This window comes from Phoxinus phoxinus (assembly GCF_949152265.1).
Source record: "Phoxinus phoxinus genome assembly, chromosome: 2".
NCBI lineage: Eukaryota > Metazoa > Chordata > Actinopteri > Cypriniformes > Leuciscidae > Phoxinus > Phoxinus phoxinus.
The window spans coordinates 49,237,297-49,264,765 of record NC_136877.1 but is presented as its reverse complement, the minus strand read 5'-3'; the positions used below and the strand labels follow the sequence as shown (position 1 = coordinate 49,264,765).

Sequence of the window (27,469 nt, the reverse complement as noted above, 5' to 3'; positions counted from 1 at the left end):
AAAATCAAGCTTTTAATGTTGTTTACATGTCTATGTGTTGTTTTTAATCTGCTTTAAGACAAATCATGTGTAAGTTCATAAGTCGACAGCATTGCTGAGTATTTTCTGCTTAAAACTGCAGTGAATCAAAGACAGTCTCAAAAACACGGTTTGAAATCGCTGGTGTTTCTGACGTCACACACTACCTTGTTGTGACCAATCAGATCAACGTGTGATCGTCAACCAGTGGATCTCTGAGTGAGTGAGTGAGTGGAGGCGGGGCTAATGTCGGGGGATTTTTTTTTTAAGCAATTTTTTTTTTAAATATGTCATTTTGATGATCAAAGGTGAGTTTTAAGGGATATAATTATTGACTACGGGGGACTAAGACATAACCGACTGTGTTTATGAGGATATTTTGACATTTTTGTGTGTATTTGTCCGTTCAAGTGCAAAAAGACGTGGAGGTTCAGTATCGCGCACTGTTCAGATATCCTCACATTTATTAACATTTTATTACTGACCTGGTACCAAAGTATCAGTGCAGTTCTGAAGACAAAAGCGGATCCAACCCGGTACTAGCAAGGTGTACTGTACCTAATAAAGTGACCAGGAAAAATATTTGTTAAAAATAATCTTTTGTAACATTATAAATGTCTTAACTGTAACTTTTGATTAATTGAATGCATCATTGCATATGTATTTACATTATCATTGGCAGCATTTCCTTTATATTGTTCACACATGAGAGGAATATGGAGCATAAAATGGGTAATGCAGAAGTGCGGTGTGGCTGTTGTGGTCTAAAATTGCCAAACAATGCCATGTTAAAATATAATTGATCTTTTCTGTTTTGGCTCATCTAATCAGAAGTCGGAGTGGGAACTGTTTTATAATGTTATTAGTCTTTTGCACTGATGTCAGAAATATAATTTGTTAAAAGTAATCTGATCTTAGGTTTGAGTTTATCTAGTTTAAAAATAAAAATATATTTTTTTGTGAGTTCGAAATATTTAATCCAAAAAGAACATTTTATATACTTGAATGTATAGTGTAAGTCAAGTAAAATATCTGATTATATCTAAAGTTATTTAAAATATCATTAACTTCTAGGTTGTGTGTGTGGATGTGGATGGTTGGGGGTTTGCTGATGCTCAATTTTCAAGCTTCATTTCCCAGATTTATTATTATGAATTTTTTTTTGCGGGGGGGATTTAGACAATAATGCCGCATCAGATGTGCAGACTGCATGAGGAGAGAGAGAGCTTTACAACCATGAGTGCAATGAAATATTCTAGAGGTGCTTTGTGCTGTGAGATATATAAAAAAACTCAAATAAATATAGTATTTGAGTCCAGAGCTGCACTGTTAGCTTAAAGGCCCACTGAAGTGCCTTGGAACGAGCAGCTTTGGATGATGCGTTGACATCATTTCCTCTGAAACAGGAAGCTAAGGCGGGACATATTGAATGGCTCCTCCCCCTTTTCAACTAGCCAATAGCGTTTAGTTTACATCACAGACTGCAAGTCGTAGACTATAGCATAGATATACATAATAAAGGCTAGATGTCTCATCCGCACTGCTGGCCAATGGAGGTTGACGTCCGCACACGGCGGCCATCTTGTCACAGTCAGCTCGCTCACTCGTAACATTGTGTTTTAATGGTGCATGTACTTTTTAAATAACCATAACTTGCTCAATTTTATACCGATTTTCAAACGGCTTGGTTTGTTATAAATATCAGAGATGTAGTTATGACACTGCATACTGATGAATAATTATAATATTATGTATTTCAACATGTTCAAGCATCCAGTATTATAGCCACGTTAATAATGTTTGTAAGAAACCAAACCGTTTGTAAAACCGTCAAGATTTCAGCGAGATAAGAGTATTTATGTTCGTGCAGATCACTCACCTTACAGAAAGCTTGCCTGTGACAAGATGGCCACCGGGTGATGACGTTAGAGACTCCGCCGTAAGACATCTAGCCTTTATTATGTATATCTATGCTTGACAGCATCATAGAAGCGAATCCGAGCGCTGATGATGCGTTGGATTCAATAATAACGTTAGAGGTGTGAATAAATTCTAGCCATTTCATTCTTAACCAACGTACAGTTGGAAACCGTAATAAAGCTTGAGCGTTTGAGCAACCGAACACACACATCTCCAACCCATATTGCCCCGTGACGTGTCCACGGTCGCTTTGGCCAGGTGGTATTTATAGCATAGGAGGCGGAGCTTTAGATTTTCGAGAGCATTTGATTGGACAGAAGATGTGATGAGAAGCTTAAGTCCGCGGTGACGTCATAAAAATCCGTGATACATTTTTGCGGAAGTAAGAGACTGTAAGTTTTGAATGCTTATATCTCCTAAATGTTAATTTTATCGTTGTTTTGGAACACACCAGCTTATTCATAACCTTAAGGCTAACATATTCATACTAAATAAAATAAAAGCAAATAATTTTATTTGTAAAAGCAAATAAAACTTACATTTAGATTTCAGGGGGTCTTTGACTTCTGTTGCAGGTCCAACAGACAACCAAAAAAAAAAAAAGTGTTAAGTAAAGATGGCAAGTCTAATACTCAAAACAGCATTCTTCTCTCAAATGCCAATAAACAGGAAAAGTATTAAATGATGCAAACAGAGTTAATTTCGACTGTAAAAGAAAAGTATATTCTGCTCTAAAAGAAAATAGTGTCATTGTCCAGCTTAAGTTCAGTGTTGATTCAGGTCGTTGTAAAGATCATCAATTATTAATTTACTGTAAAAAAAAAAAAGATGTCATTGTCGTCATCCGATAGTGTCAGTGCAGTCAAATCAATAATATTGTTGAATATCAAGTGTCCCCAACTAGGCGACAGTGGCAAGAACCCAAACACCATCAGGTGACCGAATGGAGGAAAAAAACCTTAGGAGAAACCAGTGTCATTATGATTCAGGCTGCTTCACGTCAGAAATAACAAGACTCTGGATCGGTGATCAAATATTTCATCCAGCTCCTTTGCTTGAGGATGAGACAGACAGACAGATTAATATTAGCGTAGATGCCATTCTTCTTACGATGTAACAAGTACATCGGGTGTAGGAAGTGTACCCGGTTCCGGTTGACCTACTTTATGCAGCCTAACAATCATTTAACTGATGTGAATTATATAGTCTAGATTTAAACTAGGAGTGTGTCTGCTTCCCAAAACAAGAGTTTTGGTGCTAAATAGGAAAAGGATCTACCGCCTGCAGTGGATTTTGATATTCTCGGTATTATCAACTGGCCAGAACTTTGAGATCGCAATAGACGTGAAGGACTATAATGCATTAAGAGCTCGCTCAAGTACTGCGGAGCTAAACCATTTTGAGCTTTGTAGGTAATCAGCAAGATTTTAATATTTATACAATGTTTAATAGGCAGCCAATGCAGTGTTGACAGAACCGGGCTAATATGGTCTTCCTAGTTCTAGTAAGAACTTGAGCTGCTGCGTTTTGGACCAGCTGGAGTTTGTTTATTAAGCATACAGGGCAACCACCCATCAGTGTTCATTTCGTTATTTTCGTCAACAACATTTTTTAACAGACGGAAACGAGACGATAACTAAATAAAAAACAGTTTTAAATGACGACAACTATGACAAAAATGTATTGACATTTTCGTCAACGAATGAAAACTAGACGGAAATGTTAGGGAGGGACGATTGGGGAAGAGATCCAGTCAAAACTGATTTGCGTTTGTGGTAGATGCGCATTCAAATGTTGTAACGTGCTGATCTACCCGGCGGCACACGAGTTGGCATGCGCTTGATGCATTTCTCATAAATCGTTCAAAAATTTTAACGTCTGGAAGAAAGAGAAGAGCAGACGTATGGATAGATCTGAATAAGAGTGATAGAGAGTGAAAGAGAGCTTTTTTCGGTATGTTTTTCTGTGCGAACACACACACACACACACACACGACCCGAAGAGTGCAGCCCTGCACATAGACATGCAGCTATACAGCGCGCAAGAACTGAATTGAGCTCTCTTTCACGTCTGAATGGACAAATACACACAACATTGTCTAAATGTCCGTTTTGGAGAGTATTCACGTAAACACAGTCGGTTATGTCTGTACAGAACGTACAGTTGTGAGAATATCGGATGTGCATCAGTGCAATTGGATCTGCACACTCGGTCTTAAAGTGACAGTGCGTAATAAACCTAATGCCTTCTGTACACTTCATATTGTTCAAACAACAAAATAAAAAGAGAAAAGTATTCACTGTTCTTTAATAGCTTTAATAAGGATTAATTATATGTAATTCATACAAATAAAAATATCTGCTTGAAAGAATAAAGAATGATGTATGCCAGTTAAAGACTGCATAATCATTCATTGAAGAAGAAAAAAGACTTTAGGAGAAGTGTTTTTAAGATATTATTTTATGTCACAGTGCTAAATCTGTGTCTGTATTGCATGTTCAAACTTTACAAATGATTCATATTAACCGGTTAATACATGTTTTACTATAATCTTGCCTTGAGGTCATAAACGCATTAACTAATTGTTCCGCATTTGTCATTCAGTGTGTATACAGTATGTCATTATTTAGATATCACTTTAAGATGGAAGAATGCAGTTTTACTGATGCGTGGCTTTCCAATGAAAGATTGGTATGAAAGAGCACACCCAGTTTTCGTACGGTAACAAAGACTAAAGCAGCCATCAGCCGCCCCAGCAATTTCTATTGAATGAATCATTTGGAAATACTTTGAACTGAAAGTAAAAATGCTTTCTTGTCGTCTTTCCCACGCTACCTGGGGTTTTGTAAGACATTATTCTCTGTTAGCAGCTTTGAAAAAAAAATATGTAGAGAAAGTGCTATAAAAGTCTATTGAGAATGAGTTGGAGAATTATTATCATTTATACCCGTTGTACCAATTAAAGATGACTTCTGGTCCTGTGTCTCACATTGATGCCATGTTGAATTTTGCACGTATGAAAATGATGTTGTGAGGATTGAGGAATAGACTTGCAGTCGCTATCTTCACAAGTTTATTATCCATGTAGTTTCTGATCAACGTAAACTGATAAACCCCTATGGAAAAACTGATGAGCAGTAAAACTGGTGTAATTCATCAAGTTCCCTCTGCCATCCAAAAGTGGTCACATGCAGAAAGCTTCAAGGCAATTAGAAAGAAAGTCAAACTAGTCAAACCATATATCAACATAGTAGCCACGAATAGTTATAGATAAATGTCACTATTCAGGAAATTCAGGATACCTTCTGCAACATGCATGGTTGCAAACTAAAGGTTATAATTTATTGATTTAATTAAGCCTTTAAAGTTGCAATTTTTTTTTGATAAGTTATGTAGACAATATTGTTGGTCATTGCAACTTAATATAATTTAAACCAGAAATTTCTGTTTGTTTGTGTTTTTAAATAAGTTGTATCCTATTAAAATGAGTTTGATAGCTTTGAATATTGCGCAGTGGATTTCCAGTTCTCAGCATTTGCAATGACAAAGTGTGTGTGTGTGTGTGTTTCCTGAGTAAAGAAAACGCTGTACTTGTTGAAAAGACTAGTTCTTTATTTCTTTAAATCTTTATTCTTCAAGCCTGCAACCTTAGGCCAAAAAAGCGTAACACCTGCTAATGCTTCGGTACTCGGGGAAGGAGACGAGGCTGTTTCTTTTTGAATGGATGTCAACGGAGGAGAGGCTTCATATGCTGAATAAACCGCTTTTGTGAGGAAATGGCTCATTTAATCGACAGCCCATCGGCTGATCTTCAACATGTTTGCTCTTAAACAGTCGGTTTGGACTGAATGATTGATTGATTGACTGCCGCACAACTCTGAATGAAATGTAATGATGTCAAGGCTGAAATGTGATTGGTTATCAATGCACACGTGATCCAAGTTAGCCGTTATGCTTTTGTTAATGGTAGAGCCACGAACCCTCGTATCGCCCAATAATAAGACCATCTCTGGTAGTTATGAGGATTTTCTGACCGTTTGAGGATCCAATTGAGTTACTTGGTTTAGTCACAAGCTCTTTTTAAAACTATTCATTGGTTTAAATATTTGCGGAACCCACAGACAGATGTAAAGGGCGACCAATAGTAATAAAAAAATATGAAATGCGGAGATAGAAAGTTTCTGCCCAACAGCGACGATATACAGTAAACAATAATGTGCTAATGACAAGTATTATCTTATTTGTTCAGTGGTACATAAATTAAATGTATGTGCTATTAGTTAGGCAAAGTTATTTTTTAAAAACTTTTTATGGCTTTTGTATGGACTTGGAGTAATTTTTACTCAAAACTAATGGCTGGGATACATTCAGCACCCCTAAAAACCCATAGTTAGACATCTCAAAAGCTAATATTGGTTAAAAAATTTATTATTTTTACCCAGGCCCTCTGGACACCCCAACTTTGATTGGCTCTCCAGGCGTTTCCCCGAGGATTTGGCCGTGGATAAATTGGGAGGTGTTACTAGACACCTATAGGAACACATAGTAAAAAAGCTGTTGGTAAGAAGTTTTTTTTTTTTTGCGGATTGGAAAAAAAAAGCCTTACTTTTCCCTAAATTTGAACTGAAATAGATAAAGATGCATTGGTTCCAGGGCCACCACTCAATTATGATGACATTTTTTTGGAAAGACTTAATTTGAGTAATCAGCTTAAACAATTGTATTTATGCTACAAAGTTCCTCTTGGTGTAGTTTGTTGGTTGAAGATGTCGTAAATAATTCAAAAATAATCGTTCTTGAGACAAAACATTAGTTTTACAGTGAATGTCAGACCTAACGCGTCCTCTTAACCACCATCTGTCCCAGACATCAATAACGCTGCACGCCTGTCTGGCCGCTCCTCACGTCACTGCTGGATTGGTCACACAAGCTTGGCTATATCACAGTAACTCGACACGTTCTCCAGAGACTGTCTTTCCACAGTTCCTCAATAGATCCACTCAGCACTGTAGGATCACAGCTTGACTCTTGGTGATTTCCCCCAAAAGCCGCATTTTGATTTCAACAAAAAAGCACAGATCGGATTCTAATCTCCCTGCCTTCACCTCGACTCTGGCTTTGTGTGGCTTGAATGACAGGGAAGGATTGAGAATCTGTTGAGGTATTACTGGCCTTAGTGTACAGCTAAAGGGATTATTTGTTGCTTTCAAGGAAGATGATGATTTTAATATGCACTCCTTGGTTGAAACTGTGAGGACACCCAAACACAATTGTCGTATATTGCATGTGCTTGTTGAATTTTTCATTTTAAAACCATGGATCTGCTTCTTGAACAGCTTCCACTCTTTTTGAATGTCGGCACTGATGTTTGGATGCTGGGTTTGCCTCGCTGTTCCAGTTCAGCAGGTTTTGTTCTACGTTTCATTTGCTGATATTAAACTGTTGATGTAGATTATATCAGCTGCCACTCACCCTGCACTGATGACGTGCTTTTGTTTTGTAGGTAAACCCGGGAGTTCAGCCTGGGTCACTTGACAATTTTTTTTATTATTTATTTTTTAATGGATATTTCCATTGGCTTTTTGATTATTGAAGAAAATAAGCTACGTGACCAACTAGAGTATATTCTTCTTCTAAATATCTTGAGCTTGTGTTAACCACAGAACTTTTTTCTGGCATTTAACTAACAAATAAAAAAAAAAACATTGTCTTCATGATGATGTTGAAAGTGCCAATTCGTTACTAGATTTTGGCTTACAAAAATATGATTTTTTTTTGTAGTTTTTTTTATCTGTGGACATAGTTAAAGTTTTAAGACTTTACACTTTTTAAGCAATTAATTTGTATGACTTTTTCAGTCATCCATGATTGCTGGATAAGGACTTTAAAAAACAACAATTTCTTTTATAATTGGGCGTCCTTATATTTCCAGGTTTTTGAAAAAGATGTGAACCCTGATTCTTCTAAGAAAAAAGGAGGGTGAATCAAAATCATAAATATCTTGGTTTTTAATAGTTGTACCCTATTTTAATGCTTTGTTTAGTCTTATTTCAAACCAATTGATGTAATCTTCAGGCACCCTGGTGAAGAACCACTGCTCTAGAAATTGATATTGACATTAGCCATTGGCAAAACCCCATATTCGTCAACTATAAAGTACAATTCAATACACACACACAGTGGCTATAATGATACCAAGTGAAGACTTACATTTGATTGTTTAACACTATTTTTTAGTGCTAGTTTTCTTTCTTTATTTTCATAATAATTGCATAATGTATGTTATGAGTCGGAGTATGTTTGTACATGTGTACTGATGAGAGATATGTGTGCAGAGATGTTGATAGATACCAATGATGACGATGATGCCGATTGAAGTATGTTCTTTACAAAGGAAAGGAAACTGATGCAAATGTACCACAAATGTATTTTTTTTTATTCGAAAGGGAAGTTTCTTTATATGGAAAGTGGATTGTGCCATGTGTAAGCATGACTTAAAAATTTTAAAGCTCAAGCAACATGTTTTTCTACCTTACAAGGAAGTTGTAAGTCCCAGAGTTGTGTATATAAGATCAATCTTGCTGTACTATGCCAGAGAAACGCGGAGATGCATAAAGATGAATAAAAGTTTCTCTCCTGACGTATAAGAATAAATATTTTTCTTGGCAAGATAACTGGTGTGTCCGGTCCCGTGAATCAAATATTAACAGGGGTAAAATTCCAAGTCTACACCAAGTAAAGAGTGCTATGTGGTAGAAAAAAACAAAACAAAAACAAAAATGTGTACCCTAGTCTGGTGCGGATGCACAGCACATGTTTTTAAAGTTCATGACCAAATCTGCCACTAGAACTGGGCTTTTATACTGTGGCGTCTTTGCTCTCAAACTGGTGTTGCATGCTCGAGTGCATGCTGGTAGGTGGAGGATTGCGTGGGTGATTCGTGTCTTCCTCTGCCTCTAATTTTCTCCTCCTCCTTATCTTCTCTAACAGGAAAAAACACACTGACTCAACCAAACATTCCCTAATCGTGATGTCTCTAAGGGGATCTCATGTTCTGCCATAACCTTCTGGACTGTTAGTCAGCACAGTTCAAGAGCGGCATCTCCTCGAATGGCCAAATAGTTTGAGGTACTATTGGTGGCGGTTGAGGAGATTATCCCTTCTTTGTAAAGCGCTTTGAGTGCAGAGAAAAGCGCTATATAAATGTAATGAGTTATTATGATGTCCGTGGTGGCACCAAAATTAAACGGGTTTAAAGGTTTGCTGCAAATCCCTAACTTCAAGTATGAAGAATAATAGTGTGAGGCCTGAGCAAACCACACTAAAATTACTCTTTTCTTATGAGCTTTTACTATGTGCTGAAACCTGATACTGAATGGTCCAGCACCGGACCTCTAAGGAACATTGCACTCTTGTGGTAGGTGATGGTTTATATTACCATTGGAAAAAGAAGTCGCTGTTGAACTCTGACCTGCGGTATTTGTTTGCATCTGCAATTTAACCCTGATGTTGGGTTCAGTAAAACTCATGAAAAACAGCACGCACGCACTTGTGGTTATTAATAGTGCAAAAATGTTGTGTGCAAATTTAAAAAAGTGCACTCATTGCACCCCACTTCATCCAAGCTGTGATTTTGTGTGTGTAGCAACCATTTCATTGTCAATTGATCGGCTGTAAATTCTGCAAACAGTCCAAACTGCAATAAAATCAGAAAACTAGAAGCAGATGGCAGCAGTTTTTTCATTAAATTAGTCAATGTTTTGTGTTGCTAATCTTGGACTAGCTTTTCTAGTGCGATATGTTTAAAATGGAAGTCATGTCGTTTAATTGTCTTGGCTTATTTTACTGTCGTTTGGCATCAGAAGCGAAATCCTTTTTGTAATGCTATTGCTAATTAAACTAGAGTAGTATCAGGGCTTGATCAGTGGAAATAAAGACAGGTTGTGTAGAAGTGCCATTCGATATGGTGAGAGAGAAAGGGAAAGCGAGATGAGATAACTGTAATTAGAAGCCGAAGGAAGAGGTGGCCCTGACTCGCATGGAAGATATCCAAGACTTTGTTAGCACTAGACAGGCAACAATGTTAGAATGCTAATACGTGACACCTGTCCAGTCGTTGCTCTAGGTTTGCTCATTTCCTTTGTCTCGTTACATGTGTTTTCATGACCAATATACAAGCTACTCTGCAATTTGAGAACCCTGTCAACCAAACCAATTTTATGCACCATCAACCAATTTCTGTGCCGAGGAATTTGCTGGAGTTTTTTGGGTTTGGTGTTCTTGGATGTGTGTTAAACGCAAGAGTAATGTACACTGTTGTGATTTCCCATTCTTCTCTCTTTTGCAGTGAATGAAGCTGGAGATGTCTCAGAAGAAGATATTCCTAGTGTTGATTGCACTCAGTACTGTCAGCTTGCTTCTGCACCATGGGGGTCACTTGAACTTGTAAGAGCCGCTGCTTCCATTTGTCCTTATCACGTTCCTAGTTATTTTTTTAACCAAAACTGAAAATAAAGTTTAAATAATAAAAATTAGGTAATTGGTTAATTTAACTCTATCCAGGGTATCAAAGCAATTCATTTTTATGACTTTTTCAGTCATTCATGATTGCTGGATAAGGAAGTTAAAAAACAACAATTTCTTTTATAATTGGGCATCCTTATATTTCCAGGTTTTCTAAAAAGATGTGAACCCTGATTCTTCTAAGAAAAAAGGAGGGTGAATCAAAATAATAAATATCTTGGTTTTTAATAGTTGTACCCTATTTTAATGCTTTGTTTAGTCTTATTTCAAACCAATTGATGTAATCTTCAGGCACCCTGGTGAAGAACCACTGCTCTAGAAATTGATATTGACATTAGCCATTGGCAAAACCCCATATTCGTCAACTATAAAGTACAATTCAATACACACACACAGTGGCTATAATGATACCAAGTGAAGACTTACATTTGATTGTTTAACACTATTTTTTAGTACTATTTTTCTTTATTCATTTTCATAATAATTCCATAATGTATGTTATGAGTCGGAGTATGTTTGTAGATGTGTACTGATGAGAGATATGGTATGAGCTATTTTGCATACAAGTATGTGTGCAGAGCTCAAGCAACATGTTTTTCTATCTTGTATCATGTTCTCAGTGGATAAACCAGTTTTAGTAATGTTCTCTCAATATTTAAGCTGAGAATTTAAATTTGACACATTGCCAAATTGTTTTGTCACACTGAAGTATGGACACACATGACATGTTTACTTACTGTTTACTGTGCAAGTATCATCGAAGAAGCGCTAATTAAAAGTGACTTTTTTTGGTCAATGATTTTTGGCACTTCAAACTATTTCGACCGAATCAGAAAATCTGTTTTATGTTTCAACTAAAAATTTTTGGTTGCCAAAATTTGAGACTATCACTACTCATTCCTCTCTTCATTTGTTTTTAGTCTATTAATTTGCTTCCTGCTTTACCTTGCTGGTTTAGCTGCTTGGCCAACTGGTCTCCCAACTTGACCAGTTGACAAGTGCCCAAAATACCTTTAAAACCAACAAACCTGACCCAGATGAAACCAGCCTGGTGGTCAGCTAAAACCAGTAAACCATCTTACGCTTAAAAGTGGCTTAAAAACCCTATTGATAAAACCTTAAGATGATTTTATTAGTTGGGTTTTATTAGTTTTCCACATTGATTTTCAAAGCTGACTGCATTGATTTTTCCATTTCTTGTTGCAGGACGTTGGAGGCATTCTGGTTGGGATGTCCATCCTCCACGATCTCCTCCTCCCAGCGCAGCAGTGGACCTGCTAAACACACCAGTATAGCCTTCTTGAAAACTCATAAAACCGCCAGCTCCACTGTGCAGAACATCCTCTTCCGCTTTGCAGAACGCAACAACCTCACTGTGGCGCTGCCCATTACCACCTGTGACCACCAGTTCTGTTACCCTCGGCCATTCAGTTCTCACTTTGTTCACCCGCACACCACGCCACCGGACATAATTACCAACCACTTACGGTTCAGTCGGGCTGAGCTACGACGCCTCATGCCCAACAACACCAAGTACATCACTATATTGCGGGAACCGGGAGCGATGTTTGAGTCTCTTTTTACCTACTTCAATCAGTACTGTCTTAGCTTTAAACGTGTCCCAAATGGCTCTTTAGAGACTTTTCTGGACCACCCCTGGAGATACTATCGTCCAGAAGAGAAGGATTCGATGTATGCGAGAAATACACTTACTTTTGACCTAGGTGGTGATAAGGACCGGCCATATTCGGAAGTGGTGGGGTATGCAAACCGATTCGCTGCAGAGTTGGAGCGTGTGTTCTCGTTGGTTATGATCGCAGAATACTTTGACGAATCGTTGGTGCTGCTACGCCGCTTGTTGTCTTGGGATCTCGATGATGTTCTGTACGTCAGTCTCAACATGCGCACACCTGACTCCAAGAGCAGCCTTTCCAGCGAAAATACGGCCAAAATCAGAGCCTGGAACACAATAGATTCTGTACTGTACGATTACTTCAATGCTTCGCTGTGGCGGCAGCTGAGAGCATTGGGACTAGCGTGTGTCGAGCGAGAAGTCCTGCTGTTGCGCCAGTCTCGTGACCGACTTGTCCGTAGCTGCTTCGGGGGAAGTCTGCCGCCTCTTCGCTCTGCTGCACAGATCACAAATAAGGAATTACGGCCTTGGCAGCCAAGTTCCAAAGTGGCAATCGTTGGGTACGATTTACCAGTTAACGTAACACAAAAAGGCCCAATCCCTCCGCAAGACAAGTGTCTAAAGATGATAATGCCAGAAGTGCAGTACACACGGCTGTTGCTACGCTCAGAGTCTCTACGTTATCGGAAGCGGTTTCCGCTACGAAGCTACCAGCAGACTTCCCGATCTGTGGGACAAGTTCGGGCACACAGAGAGTCCCCAGCTCCGAGTTTGATCCCACCACCATCAGATACAATGGCTCGGAGCACCAAAGAAGCGCTACGGCTTTCCCAATGACCAGTGTGAAAGGATAGTTAAACCTCTTTCCTTTTATTCCCCACTCCTTGTTCTGGACTACAGCTAAATGTTCATGAGTTGTTGGAATTACTTGAAAGCTTGAGGTCATACCTCATTTTTATTAGATGTGAGCACAACCAAATGTACACTCACAACTCTTGCTCTATAAGTTAGAAACACCATTGTGTTGTAAAAAACAAAATTTAATTGTAAAAAGATGAAGGAAAATATATATTGAAGTCTAAAAGCCTGACATCTGGAATGTCTCAATCTCTCAAGGACTATCTCTCCATATATACCATCATCACTCACTGTTTGTATATAAGCAATCAGCTTCAGATGGTACCTGGTTTCATATGTTTTTTAGCTAGTTAAAGCTAATCTGTTATGGTCATAGCTGGTCTAGATGGTTGATCAGCTGTATTACTGTGTTTAGGTTAACCTGGCAGATCATCAAAGTTGGTTAGACCACCTTGAAAGACTCCCAGCAACAAACCAACTTGGCATGACCTTGAATTTCTGACAGGGTTTCAGAATTTATATTTTCTGTATTGTAGTTAAGACTTTTGAGTTGAGTATTGTTAGGTTTCCTTTTACCGACAGCGCTCCGTTTAAGTGTGAACATTTACACACTCATCAGCATAATGACAGCTGCTCCTGAGCCACAAATTGCCATAACCGACTCTTCAGTTGTGGTCAAAAAACCTAGCATCATGTGTCGATGATGCAACCATCTTAAAGGATATTTAAATATTCTTCTCTTTTTGAGCAATGATTGGGTTACACAGCCCATTTTTATGAGGCCACTACTGAACAAGCCAGAGAGCTTCAGCCTTGACTAAAAGCTGGGAATGGCGACAAGACAATTCGTCTACACGGACAGTGACCGAAAAATCGCTATATGTTCTCAGCCAGAGTGTGTATTGTGTTAGTTTCATCCTTGTGTGTTTTTCGGGATAAGGTTTATACTGCAGTGCACTTGCAAATGCGTAACTTGTATGTAATAAAATTAGAGTAGGAAATAGAGCTCCAAATTGTCAGTTTAAGACATACTCTACACAGGCAAGTAAAACTCGATTTTAACGGATTGCCTGTGTTCACATACTTGCGTAGAGTGTGTTTCTGGCCTAACTTTTCCTTTTTGCATCTTCGCTTAAAGGCACTGTGATGTTGAGGTACTCGGTGGTGACCGACTGAATGGTGGCCACCTTCATAAAGAGTCGTGCCAGTGGAATGTAAAAACAGTCCTTTGACTGTCTTTGTACTTAAAACAACACTGCATCACTTTCATTTAGGCCAGTGTTTCTCAACTGGTTTGCTTTTGCACCATAGGAGTAAATTTGAAATTAATTTGCTCCAAATTACCATAGAATCTGTCCGGATCAGACCTGCGACCAACCAGTTGGGAACCACTGGTTTAGGACAGTGTTTCCCAATCCTGTACCTATAGGCACCCCAACACCACACGTTTTTAAACTCTTCCTTATCAAGCACACCTAAATCAACTCGTCAGCTAATTAGTAGAGACTCCTTAGACCTGAAAGATAAGGGAGACATTCAAAATGTTGGGGTGCCTCGGGGAACAGGGTTGGGAAATGTTGGTTTAGGCAACCAAATAGAAACTGAATACCTCTGAAAGAACAGCCTCTTACAGAAGGTTGTTTCTAATATTGGTTTATTTGCCATTCAAAGCCTTTGTTGCAAGGTTTTTTCAGTAGGTTTTTGATTAAGCTAAAATTTCATTGTGGGTTAAGTCATAATTTTCATCTCTCATTTTATTAAAATCTCGCCATCTCATTTTACGTACTGTACTTTTTAGAAAATTGTATTTGGAGCAATATAGCAATGGCATGTATGCCATAACGTATACTAGTCAAATGGAGGTATAAAGATCAAAACATAATGAGTCTTGAAACAATTGTCCACCCATAAACCAGCTCCTGTTTTTAGGAGTCCTGGGTGATATTTGAAGAAATACTGTTGGCGTTTTGCATAAAGTCTGGATCTACGAATCCCAAAAGCCAACAATTCTTCATGTTTCAAAATTAGAAATACCTCAGATGATAAATTAATACTTCTGTTAGTGGAAGCGTCTCAGTCCTTAAAGACTGTGGAGACATTAGAGATGTAGAAAGTGCTCTTTGTATATAATGTACTTTCTGTTATACATGAACAATTGTGAGTAAAAAATTAAAACTCAAAACACGCAACTCGTTCGTCATTCTTGTTTGGGTTAGAAAACCTCTCGGTAGATGACACTGGAGACAATTCAATGGACTTTTGTCATGTCTGATGTATTGTAAGAGAAATTAGAAGTAAAGCATTTACTGTACCACAATTTACTGTGTACAAAAACCCTGCTGTGCAATTGCAACCGGAAGACCTTTTCATGAAGACATTAAGAGAGATTTTCATGCTTTTTTGTGTGCTGGGTGGTGAGAAGACAATAGATGCTATTCTGTCGAAATCATTCTTTCATACTCTATTTATTTATTTAACTGGTACATTTTCGGTGACTTTTTAGGGGCTTTAAATAAGATGCTTCTGACAATCAGAGGTTTGCTTCTGAAGCTATGTGATGAAAGATGTGAACATTGACCATTAAAACTGAAACTGGAAAAACAACATCCTTCAGGCTCATGTGCTTCTTTCCAATCATCTATATTTCTGTCTATTAATATTTAAAAAATGTTGACTAACAAAGGACCAACCGTTGAGTTGGAAGGGAAAGGGCTGTGAAATATCAACTGGCTTCATTGCACTAATACATTTTCCAATTCATCAAGTAGAACAAGTCTAAAATACCATGTTTTTGTGCTATTTTGAGTGATGATTGATTACGGTACATTTTCATAAATGAGCATCTTAAATGAACGTCAACTTGCCCTTCGGTCAAATTTTTTTTTTTTTTTACAAAACTTGGTAATGGTTTTGGCATTTTGCTATGTGAACACAAAAATCATGAACATGATTCGAAAAGATTAAATGGTTCTGAATACAATCACACTTGTTCTCGTCACAGTCAAAAATAACCGCAATGGAACCGCATTTCATCTAGTTGACACGTTTGGTACTGCGTCCAAACAAAATCTTACTGAAAGCTAATTTTTTGAGATATCAAGGTCAAATTTAAAACAGAGTAAACTGTATTTGGAAAATCTATATTTCAAATAAAAATTTTAAATGTTTTTTTTTTTTTTTTACAATAAATGTAAATAGTTCTATACGTAAAATATGTTTGTATTATACCTTGTCTTAAAGTCTGTGCTCCAAATCAGAGTTATGACAGTTTTAGTTGGACATTTCATTTTCAGGTCTATGCTCAAAGTATATAAATGGATTATAGCTAGTGCATAAATATAATTTAGTAGCATAAAATCCCCTAAAAATATAAAATATGAAATAAAAACTCAAAATTTGTCGAATTCAAATATAGTCCGTTCATTTATCGTAATTGAAATTAAAAATGAAATGGTCATTTTTGACTGCCACGCAAGCAGCATCAGAGGGTTAATAGCTTGATTCATTATTTATTTTTATGTTTTTTTCTTATTATATTTTACATTTTTAACTGGCTGCAGTAACTTCATGATGTCCCTTTGCAGTGTTTTAAAAACCTCTGGTTAAAGGAGCCGCTGAAGAATAAAAGGTAAGCAAAACTGTGAACCCAACAGAGCACCTTTTAGTTTCTAAAATCATGCGGTTTAACGGTCACATGGAGATGGGTGTCAGTTGGCAGGTTTTGTTGCCAGTCAATAGCAATGCAACCACAGTACTATTGGGGGGAAATATTTAACTAAAAGGTTAATATGCTTATTACATGTCTTCCAAAGTAGTTTTGTATTAAAATTCTTTATACCATCTTTTACTTCACAATTTTCTGAGTAATCCTTAGACTATATTCAAACACAGGACACTTAAATGTCACCTTGGTGTCTCAGGCTATGGCTTTGTTCTACTTCTGGCCTTGTAAGCACTGCTACATTTTTCAGTAGATGCAAACCTATAATAATTATAATAACTGTATTTTATAGCTTTCAAAAAGCACTGTACAGAAAAACTGCAACAACCAAAAATAAAATATCCATAATAGACACACAAAAGCAACACCAAAGTCAATTAAAAGCCATCCTTAAATTATATATTTTAAGACTGTATTTAAAAACACCTGGGGATTTTTCTATAAACGCAATTTATACATTTGCATATTATAGGTTAACATAAGATCTTCATAATCAACCCGGAGCCAATAGAGAGATTTTAAAAGTTTATTAAGAGTCGAGTACGTAACGCCAACTAATAGCGCATTACATTGGTAAATGCGGGAAAACACGAAGGAATTCATAAATCCTTCAACGGTAGTAAATGACAAAACTGGCTGTAAACTTGCAATATTTCTGAGATGAGAGTATCTTAACAACACTCTGCACATGGGATTCGAACAGCTGGCATGAGTCAAAAATGTCTCAGAGATTCTTCAACTCTCATAGCTTATGAAAACCCCAAATTGTGAATATTGTGAAAAGCTTTTCATAAGCTGTAAGCCATAATCATCAAAATTATAACAAATAAAGGCTTGAAATATCTCACTTTGCATGTAATGAGTCTATATAATATATAAGTTTCAAAAGTGCTTTGTAGTTAAACGGGTGAGCATGATTTCAGTCTTAGAACTATTTAAATAGAAAATATTTTTTTTTCTATCTCAGATAAGCAGTTACAGATGTAAGAAACATCCACCTGATTAAGAATGAGTGTAAATTGGCATGTCGTCAGCATAAAAATAATAAGTAAGACCAAGAGACTTTAATAAGTGACCAGAGGAAAAACATAAATACACAAAAGTAAAGGGCCGAGGACAGAACCCTGAGGAACACCAATTCGGACAAGCTCAACCTCAGTCTGTTCTGAGACCGAATTGGCTGTGATCCCTAAAATAAATCCTGAATCAGTGCAAGGCGATCCCAGACGAAGATCCAGAAGAAGAAGAATGGAAATATCTAGTTTTGATGTTTATAATGTACTGTTATTGAATCTCGCTTGATGCTCCAACATTGCAGTGAAGCTCATGGAAGGATGGATGGATCGGAGAAACAACTGGAATATGAAATGCAAGTATGTGCGGAGTTCATTCTTCAGCTGTTTATGAAAGTGACATATGACTGTTAAATTATGTTAAATTTTGGGCTGTACCGAAAGCACACATACATTTTTCCAAAACGTTCACTGCACAACAAAGCAGACTGCATGTATCCAACAATGCAATGTACTCGACTTGACCCTTCATTTGATTATATTTTTACACTTGACTAAATAGTTTATTTAATTATTAAAAAATACATCTGATTCTTATTTTAATCTTATTTTAATCATCTTGCAGATTTTACTAAATTTATTAATTTGCGTGCATGATATTATAAATGTAACAAAACTTGGTAGAGGCTCATATTTAGAATAGGAAATACTTACAGCAAACAGAATACCACAGATTGAAGGTTGACTTGGTCCAGTAAGAAACCTAATCAACCTTAAAAATAAAGAATTCAAAATGGGTGATTTGAAGTGATCCAAAGACCTCTTAAAAATAATAATTTTTCTTATGACAAAAGACATTTTTTCCACTGTAAAAATTCCATGGGAGTTAAAGGAACCATCAATGCCAATAATCTCCCAATCTCCCTTCAGAAAATGTCAAAATCTTCATCCCTTTAGCTTCTAGTCTCATGGTAACATGTTCTCTGTGGATGCAAGTAACTTGCACACTGTATTGAAATGAAGCAGAATCATGGTCGAGTCAAAAGTGCACAGGCAGATACACACACAGACTGCTCTCGTGCGTGTGTGTGTGCTGCCATTCTGTAGGCAGCTGCCCTGCGGCTTTAGAGAGTGAAGTTGTGTGTGTGTGTGTCCTTTCTCTAACCAAACAGATCACTACATACAGGAGCGAAAGAAAGAAACACATGAGACCGAGATAACATGGATGACGACAACAGGGTCTTTCTGCAGAACAGGTGCCATACACACATATACACCATATATACACCATATAAACAGCATATGCATGAAAAACAACGAAAAGTCGATTTCAGCTTTTACCATGTTTATATTAGGGTGGTCAGTACATTTAATTCTTTCAGTTGATTGAATTACATTAAATTATAGATGATAGATAGATAGATAGATAGATAGATATATAGATAGATAGATAGATAGATAGATAGATAGATAGATAGATAGATAGATAGATAGATAGATAGATAGATAGATCAGAACCATATTGTTCTTCTGTGAAGAAACTTTTTAATCATCTAAATAACCTTTTTCCACTATAAAGAACATTTTGTGGAATGGAAAGATTGCATGGATGTTAAATGTTCTTCATTGAACCATCATGACAATAAAGAACCGTTATTTTTAAGAGTGTAATTATATAAGCCACATTAAACATGATTCATTTATCTTGAAAATAGACAAATTATTAACCCTTAAACACATGATTTGTCTCATGGAATTGAATTGAACAAACTGTAAAATGCACAAGTTTCATACAGTATAAAAACGAAACGGTGTGTTGAGAGGAAATCTCCAGCTAACAGAGCAGAATAATGTGGAGATGGAGATGTGTGTGTGTGGGAGAGAGAGAGCGAGAGAGTGGGCGAGACGACCCTTCAGAGGAAAAAAACAGATGAGTAGATGAAAAACAGGGAGATGTGAGAGGCAGAGGAAGGATGATGGGAGATTTTAACACTAAGCAGTAAAGATTTAAAGCCCTTCAGTGCGCCACACACACACACACACACACACACACACACACACACACACACACACACACACACACACACACACACACACACACACACACACACACACACTGGCAGTTGAACAGCCCACAACACACAGCTGATCTTTCAGCAACAGACTAAATATTTATGGTGCTGGAGGTGAATAATTTAAGACTCTTACAGACCCTGCAGCCAATCGAGAGCAACTCATCACTGGAGAATCAATGAGACCAGCGGCCCTGAGGAATGCTGTGTGTGTGTGTGTGTGTGTGTGTGTGTGCGTGCGTGCGTGCTTTTTCCTTCAGTAAACGGTTCCTTTGAGGAAAACGGCTTAATAAATTGTAAATGCGTAACAGAAAATGCAGAAAGGTTACTGTGAATGTTAAGTTTGGGATTAGAAACTTAAAGTCGTTAGCGCTGTTTAATGACAATAAGTTAATGGAAAGTACTGACTGTTAGAATAATCAGTGAGTGTGTGTATGTATGAGAGTGTGTATTTGTGTGTATGAGAGTGAGTGTGTGTATGTATGAGATTGTGTGTGTGTGTTGAGCCTCAACATTCCAACAATGCATCCTAGAAGTGACGTCATCTTCGATATCGATGGACTGCATAAGACGAGGTGTGTGTGTGTGTGTCTGTGTGCACTTTTCTCTAGCCACGACCGTGTCCATATTCTCCTCTTTCGCTTCTTCTTTTTGTCAGCGCACATAAAAACCAAAGTGCGATTCATCTTTCTGTTTGTTCACAATAGCGCATCCTCTATTCTAACTCACTAGTCTTCCGGTCTGCGTGTTTACGAATGAACGGCTCGTTTTAAAATCTTCCCGGTCTACTGACATTTGTTAAGACATCTGCTTTAAACATTACAATCCTTGTAATAACTTTGCCATATAAATGCCAATGCCATAGAAATATACAGAGCGACTGCAAAACGGAAGTTCAAAGACAATATTCTAAAGATGGCCGCCATTAAATTATGCATAATTACATGCAACTAACCCTAACCCTGTAGTTGCTTAAAGGACATGCTGCCTGCCCAAGAATTTTTGGTTTCTGTGGTAGCACCCCCCCCCCCCCCCCCCCCCCCCCCCTATTATTCAAGCTCTCAACGGAAGAATGTACGGGTGTGAGGCGTTTCGAAAAATAGGTCCACAGTTTTACAACGAATGGTAAAACACCTGTTGGAAAGCATCTTTTGCAGCGATTCTGGTGTGAGCATATCAGTGAACACCCCTGACCACTCGGTGAGTTTCACGTCTTTGTAAACGAAAGTTTAATGCGTTTTTTGGAAGGATTGTTTAGGAAGGGATGGATGGATAGATAGGAAAGACTGCCGATAAGAATTCCACTTCATTAGTTTGTAACGCGCATCGAGCGTCTGGGGCCGGTTTCACAAAGCTATTTTAGACCGGTCTATAGTGTTAGACAAGTCTAAAATTTGCTCATAGAACTAGTCTAATGCAAGTTAATTTAGATTTTAAAAAATTAGACACCTTACCCTCAGGCTAACTTGGGTCTAAGACTCTGTTACCTTGGCAACCAGCGGTAACAATCAGTTACATTACAAACGGCCAAAAGAAAAGGGAAAATGGCTCATAATTTGTGTTTCCTGATGACGTTATGGAGAGCGCTGAGAAGGGAAAGGGTTTTTAGGGACCGCAGTAATCTACTGGAAATATATAATAATGAGGACTTCATCTGTCGGTTTCGTTTGCCCAAGGAAGCTATATTGAGTCTGACAGATGAATCTTTTTCCAAATTAAACATTTCTTCTTGTTACTACATTCTCCGACAATTTCCCAAGTAAGATGTCCTTGTAACTGTTCTACTCCTCCAACAAACACACATTTTCCGCTGGGGTAAACGGCACTGAGCAGTTGATTGCGCTTACTCGATCCGCCATGTTTTTTGTTTTGAAAAGTGTCTTATTTTACCCAGAATGCATTGCAGTGTAGTCCTACTTAAGTTAGTCAAAGTCTTAAGTGCTTTGTGCAACGGTCTGATTTAGATGTCTATCTGAAGTCTGACTATCTACTATATCTAAACCACAGTCAAAGTCTATCTTTGTGAAACCGTCCCCTGGAGATTAATGCCGTCGAGCGCGAGATGAACATGATTTTGCTCTTTCCTAAAGACCCGAGTGGGAGAAAGCAGATGTGCCATCACTAAACATCAATACTGTATACCGGGGCCCTCGGGGTCCCGTCCCCAATCCATACCTCTCGCTCTGTGTGCTTCTGAAAGCCCCTGTAACTCGAGCCCTACGTAAAGTGCATGGATATTAGGTAATCCGAGTGGTTTTCCCTGGTGGATCTGAGATTTGTGGAGCTGATGTTTTTGTGCGTGTGCAAATGTGCAACTCGACCCGCTTCAGGATTGGGTTTTTAAAGCACTGAAATCGAGTCTGAAATCAAGAGCGTTCTGCACGGGGCCTCCGAGGGAGCGCCGGCTCTCAGAATCGGATTACAGTGTGTGAATGTGTCTGTTCCCTCGGATGGTCCCCGGAGAACCCCTGCTGTCCCGCCGGCTCCTGCCATCCAAACCGGCTCGTTACCGGGCCAATCTCTGCGGGCGAGAGACATCCCCTCAGAGCCTGGGAGAGAGACTGGAGACTGAGCTTCTGTCAGTTAAACTCAAGCTTTGCCTTCTCTGTCGTTCTGTCTGTCGTTGTTCTTTCTGTCATTCTTTCTTTCGATCTGTCATTCTTTTCTTCTCTGTCTGTCATTCTTTTCTTCTCTGTCTGTCATTCTTTTCTTCTCTGTCTATCGTTCTGTTCTTTCTACCTATCGTTCTTCCGGTCTGTCTGTCGGTCGTTCTTTTCTTCTATGTCTGTTGGTTGTTCTTTCTTTCTGTCGTTTTTTCCTTCTGTCATTCTTTTCTTCTATGTCTGTCTGTCGTTCTTTCTGTCTGTTTGTCATTCTATACTTCTCTGTTGTTCTTTCTGTCTGTCATTCTTTCGGTCTGTCGTTCTTTCTGTCTGTTGTTCTGTTCTTTCTGTCGTTCTTTTCTTCTATGTCTGTTGTTCTTTCTTTCTGTCATTCTTTTCTTTGTCTGTCATTCTGTTGGTTGTTCTTTCTTTCTGTCTGTCTTTCTTTCTGTAGTTCTTTTCTTCTATGTCTGTCGGTTGTTCTTTCTTTCTGTCATTCTTTTCTTCTATGTCTGTCTGTCGTTCTTTCTTTCTGTCTGTTTGTCATTCTATTCTTCTCTGTTGTTCTTTCTTTCTGTCTGTCATTCTTTCGGTCTGTCGTTCTTTCTACCTCGTTCTTTCTGTCTGTCTGTCGTTCTTTTCTTCTATGTCTGTTGTTCTTTCTTTCTGTCATTCTTTTCTTTGTCTGTCGTTCTTTCTTTCTTTCTGTCGTTCTTTTCTTCTATGTATGTCGGTTGTTCTTTCTTTCTGTCATTCTTTTCTTCTATGTCTGTCTGTCGTTCTTTCTGTCTGTTTGTCATTCTATTCTTCTCTGTTGTTCTTTCTTTCTGTCTGTCATTCTTTCGGTCTGTTGTTCTTTCTGTCTGTCTGTCATTCTGTTCTTTCTGTCGTTCTTTTCTTCTCTGTCTGTCATTCTGTTCTTTCTGTCGGTCTGTCGTTCTATTCTCTCTGTTGCTCTTTCTTTGTCTGTCGTTCTTTTCTTCTATGTCTGTCGTTCTTTCTTTCTGTCTGTTTGTCGTTCTATTCTCTCTGTTGCTTTCTTTCAGTCTGTTGTTCTTTCTGTCTCTCTGTCGTTCTTTTCTTTGTCAGTATCCCTTCCCCATATCCCTTTACTGTCTTTTTCTTACTGTCTGTCATTCCTTTTCAGTCTGTTGTTCTTTCTTTCTTTCTTTCTTTCTTTCTTTCTTTCTTTCTTTCTGTCTGTCATGCAAGAGCGTTTCCCTCTCATAACTGTTAGTAAAGGTCAGAGACTGAGGTTTTATCCTTTCGCACAGTGAATTAATGTAAAGACTCTTTTCAAGCTTTGCCTTGTGATGAGTTCATGGACAGATTTAATTCTCTAGTTGACCGGGATTAAATGATAACTGACAGACGTAATCTAATTTGAAATAGTCTTGCACAAGTGGCAAAAGGTGCGATTGTTGCAGAATGAAAAGATGGATTATGACTGTAATCTCTCGGAGTGATTGTTTTATGTGCGTGCGTGCGTGTGTGTGCGTGCGTGTGTGTGTGTGTGCCTGCGTGTGTGAGACAGCGAGCGGTCCAACCGTTCTGCTGTGATTAATTTGGCTGTTGATGTGACGGGATTAAACGGATGTGTCAGTCTTGTTTTTGGACACATTTTCTGTCTGTTCTGTTCGCTCATCAAACGCTAAACCCTTCCTCCAATTACCCACCAATCCCTTCTGCACTCATCCATCCTTCCCTCTTTCCTGCTTTGGTTAGATAGTGACCCTTGCTCTTGCAAACAGAGTTAACATCAGTGGTCTCCAGTGTTGCTCAGTGTCCAGCAGCTGTTTTGGAGAAACCCTGAAGCTTTGCCCTCCAGGAGCATGACTGGACACCCCAGGTTTAGATGAACCCCTTAGAAACAAATCAACAAGGGTTAGCATCTAGCCAGAGCCACTGATTCCCCCTTCAGCTGTCCATCATTTCTTTCCAAGTTTACATTTTTTTTCCTGTCTGTCATTCCTTATTTCTCTCCATCAGTTGTTCTTTGTCTGTCCTTCTTTCTTTCTGTCCATCTTTCTTTTCATTCCTTCTGTTGTTTTTTTTCCTGTCTGTCTGTCTTTCCTTCTTTCAATCTATCTGTCATTCCTTTTGTCTTTGTCATTCCTTCTTTCTCCCCATCAGTTCTTCTCTCTGTCCGTCGTTCTTCTCTTTCTGTCTGTCTGTAGTTCTTTTCCTTCTTTCTGTCTGTCATCACTAATTCTTTCTGTCAGTTCTTTATTCCGCTCCTTCTTTCTTTCATTTTTTTTCTCTGTCATTTCTTTTTTTCTGACTGTCATGATCTTTCTGCCCATCTCTCTCTCTCTCTCTCTCTCTCTCTCTGATCTCATTGCGGTGTGTTTGTGAAGCTGGCAGAGGGCTGCTTATGTAACACTGCGGCGTGTTTTTGCTGACACATATATGTGAAAGAGGATTGGCGTGAAGCCCTGGACAGAGAATCTGATGTTTGGGGATTATTTCATATTGATGCATGTTTCTTTCAGCGCTCGGTCCCTGCAGGCGCCTCAGATGTGACCTGTGTTATCAGAGGACAGTGTGAAAGCTGAACAAGAGGAATGGAGACACAGGCTGAGCTGAACAGCACCCACACACACACACACACACACACACACACACACACACACCTCGTTCCCTGCTCGTCTCGCACCGTCTCACTGTTTCTCACACGCTGTCCTGCTGCAGGCAGATACTCCCTGATGCTCTCCCTCCACGTACAGTTTCACACTCATTGACTAACATGAACGTACATGTACACACACACACACACACACACACATCTGGTTCGCTATCTTTGTGGGGACTATACTGTATATTCTGTCCGCTTACACTAACCCTACACACACACACACACACACACACACACACACACACACACACACACACACACACACACACACACACACACACACACACACACACTCTATCTCCTTACACTAACCCTACCCCAACACACACACACTATCTCCTTTCACTAACCCTACCACACACACACACTCACACACTATCCCCACCCCTAAACCTACCCAACACACACACACACACACACACTATCCCCACCCCTAAACCTACCCAACACACACACACTATCCCCACCCCTAAACCTACCCAACACACACACAAGTACGCACACACTATCCCCACCCCTAAACCTAAACCTACCCCAACACACACACTATCCCCTTTCACTAACACTACCCCTAAACCTACCCAACACACACACGTACACACACACACACACTATCCCCACCCCTAAACCTACCCAACACACACACAGACACACACACTATCCCCACCCCTAAACCTACCCAACACACACACACACTATCCCCACCCCTAAACCTACCCAACACACACACACACACACACTATCCCCACCCTTAAACCTACCCAACACACACACACTATCCCCTTTCACTAACCCTACCCCTAAAACTACCCAACACACACACACACACTATCCCCACCCCTAAACCTACCCAACACACACACTATCCCCTTTCACTAACACTACCCCTAAACCTACCCAACACACACACACTATCCCCACCCCTAAACCCCCCCCCCCCCCCCCCCCCCCCCCCCACACACACACACACACACACACACACAAACAGTGTGTGTTAAGTCATATAGATTTGATCACAAATGAAACCTCCTTAATATTTCAGACAGCAACGAGGTTAACCGGAGTTCAAATGAAGACTTTTGCTTGAGTCTCCTTGTCGGATGTTTCTTCAGATTTGTCAAGATACCAAAGTCTAAAAAAAGAAAATAAAAGTCTTAATATGAACTCAAACATTTCTGCTGTCCACATTTATTTTATAGCTTTATAGTCTTAATGTATTACAACTATTGTCTCTTAAAATTACTCATCCCATGTCAAGTCCAAATCTGTCCAGTTATTTGTTCCATGACATACAAAAGTAGAAAAGTCGTCACTGAACGCTTGTTCATCTGACAAGCTCCATAAAGGACACGGTAAAAGCAGCAAATGAGTCATAGAATATGGACTACTATCATATCCCTTATCTGATAGTTTTGTGACTTATATTTTGTGCTTTTTGGAGTTTGACAGATGTGGTCATTTATGAACCGTTCTTTGAATGGAAGATATAAAGATTTAAAAAAAAATCCTCTTTTTGCGTTATACAAAAAAATGCCAGCATTTGTGTTTGTGATGACATTAGATAAATTATTCAGTTAAAATCCCCCCATGGTGAAAATCAAGTTTTTAATGTTGTTTATATGTCTATGTGGTGTTTTTAATATGCTTTAAGACAAATCATGTGTAAATTCATAAGTCGAGTATTTTCTCCTTAAACTGCAGTGAACCAAAGACCAAAAAATCGCTGGTGTTTCTGACGTCACACACTACCTTGTAACCAATCAGATCAACGTGTGATCGTCAACCAGTGGATCTCTGAGCTGAGTGAGTGAGTGGAGGCGGGGCTCATTAGCATATTCATAGAACCGCGAGGCAAGGGTGTCTAAATGAGGCAAGGGTGTCGAGTTACATTCAAGATATTTTTAAGGCATGAATACATTTTTACCTTGTAACCAATCCGGTCGATGTGCCAGTGGGCTTTCGCATATCATTAACAGCGAACTAGCAGGAGAGTTTCGAGAGATGCCAGGTTATCCCGATATGTTTTTCTGTTGATATAAAAAATCGGGTAGATTTAGCAATGTAGCAGGTGTATGACGTATATTACGATGTCTTGATAAACTTTATGCGTTTCTCTACTGACGTTCTGAGATGTTCAAAGTGTTTCTAATGATGTTAGAAGGCTGTCAGATGTAAGTTGACTGAGCAAGTGGATCTCTGAGCTGGTGTATGTGAATGGAGGCGGGGTTAATTAGCATATTCATAGATCCGCATATATTAAATGAGGCAAGCGTGTAGAGTTACATTCAAGCTATTTTAAGGCATGAGGAATTTTTGTTTCACATGAAAAAACATTTAAATGTGTAATTTTGGTGATCAAAGATTAGTTTTAAGGGATACAATGATTGACTACAGGAGGACTTTTAAATAGAGCAATATAATGATGATGATAATAACTAATAGAGTGTATTCTCAGGGTGTGCTGAATATAACT

At 38.7% G+C, this 27,469-nt stretch overlaps 1 protein-coding gene across 2 annotated transcripts in view; it reads left to right on the top strand.

Moving 5' to 3' along the window:
- Positions 1-15,548, top strand: part of gal3st3 (galactose-3-O-sulfotransferase 3) — a 30,039-nt gene extending 14,491 nt beyond the window's left edge. The window contains exons 2-4 of one of the 2 annotated variants that reach the window (XM_079587250.1): positions 8,929-9,066; positions 10,286-10,383; positions 11,668-15,548. In XM_079587250.1, the coding sequence (XP_079443376.1) occupies positions 10,289-10,383; positions 11,668-12,931 (1,359 nt within the window). In that variant the 5' untranslated portion in view covers positions 8,929-9,066; positions 10,286-10,288 and the 3' untranslated portion in view covers positions 12,932-15,548. The remainder of the gene's footprint in view (positions 1-8,928; positions 9,067-10,285; positions 10,384-11,667) is intronic. The other variant, XM_079587249.1, reaches the window with a different exon arrangement.
- The last annotated feature ends 11,921 nt before the right edge of the window (positions 15,549-27,469 follow it).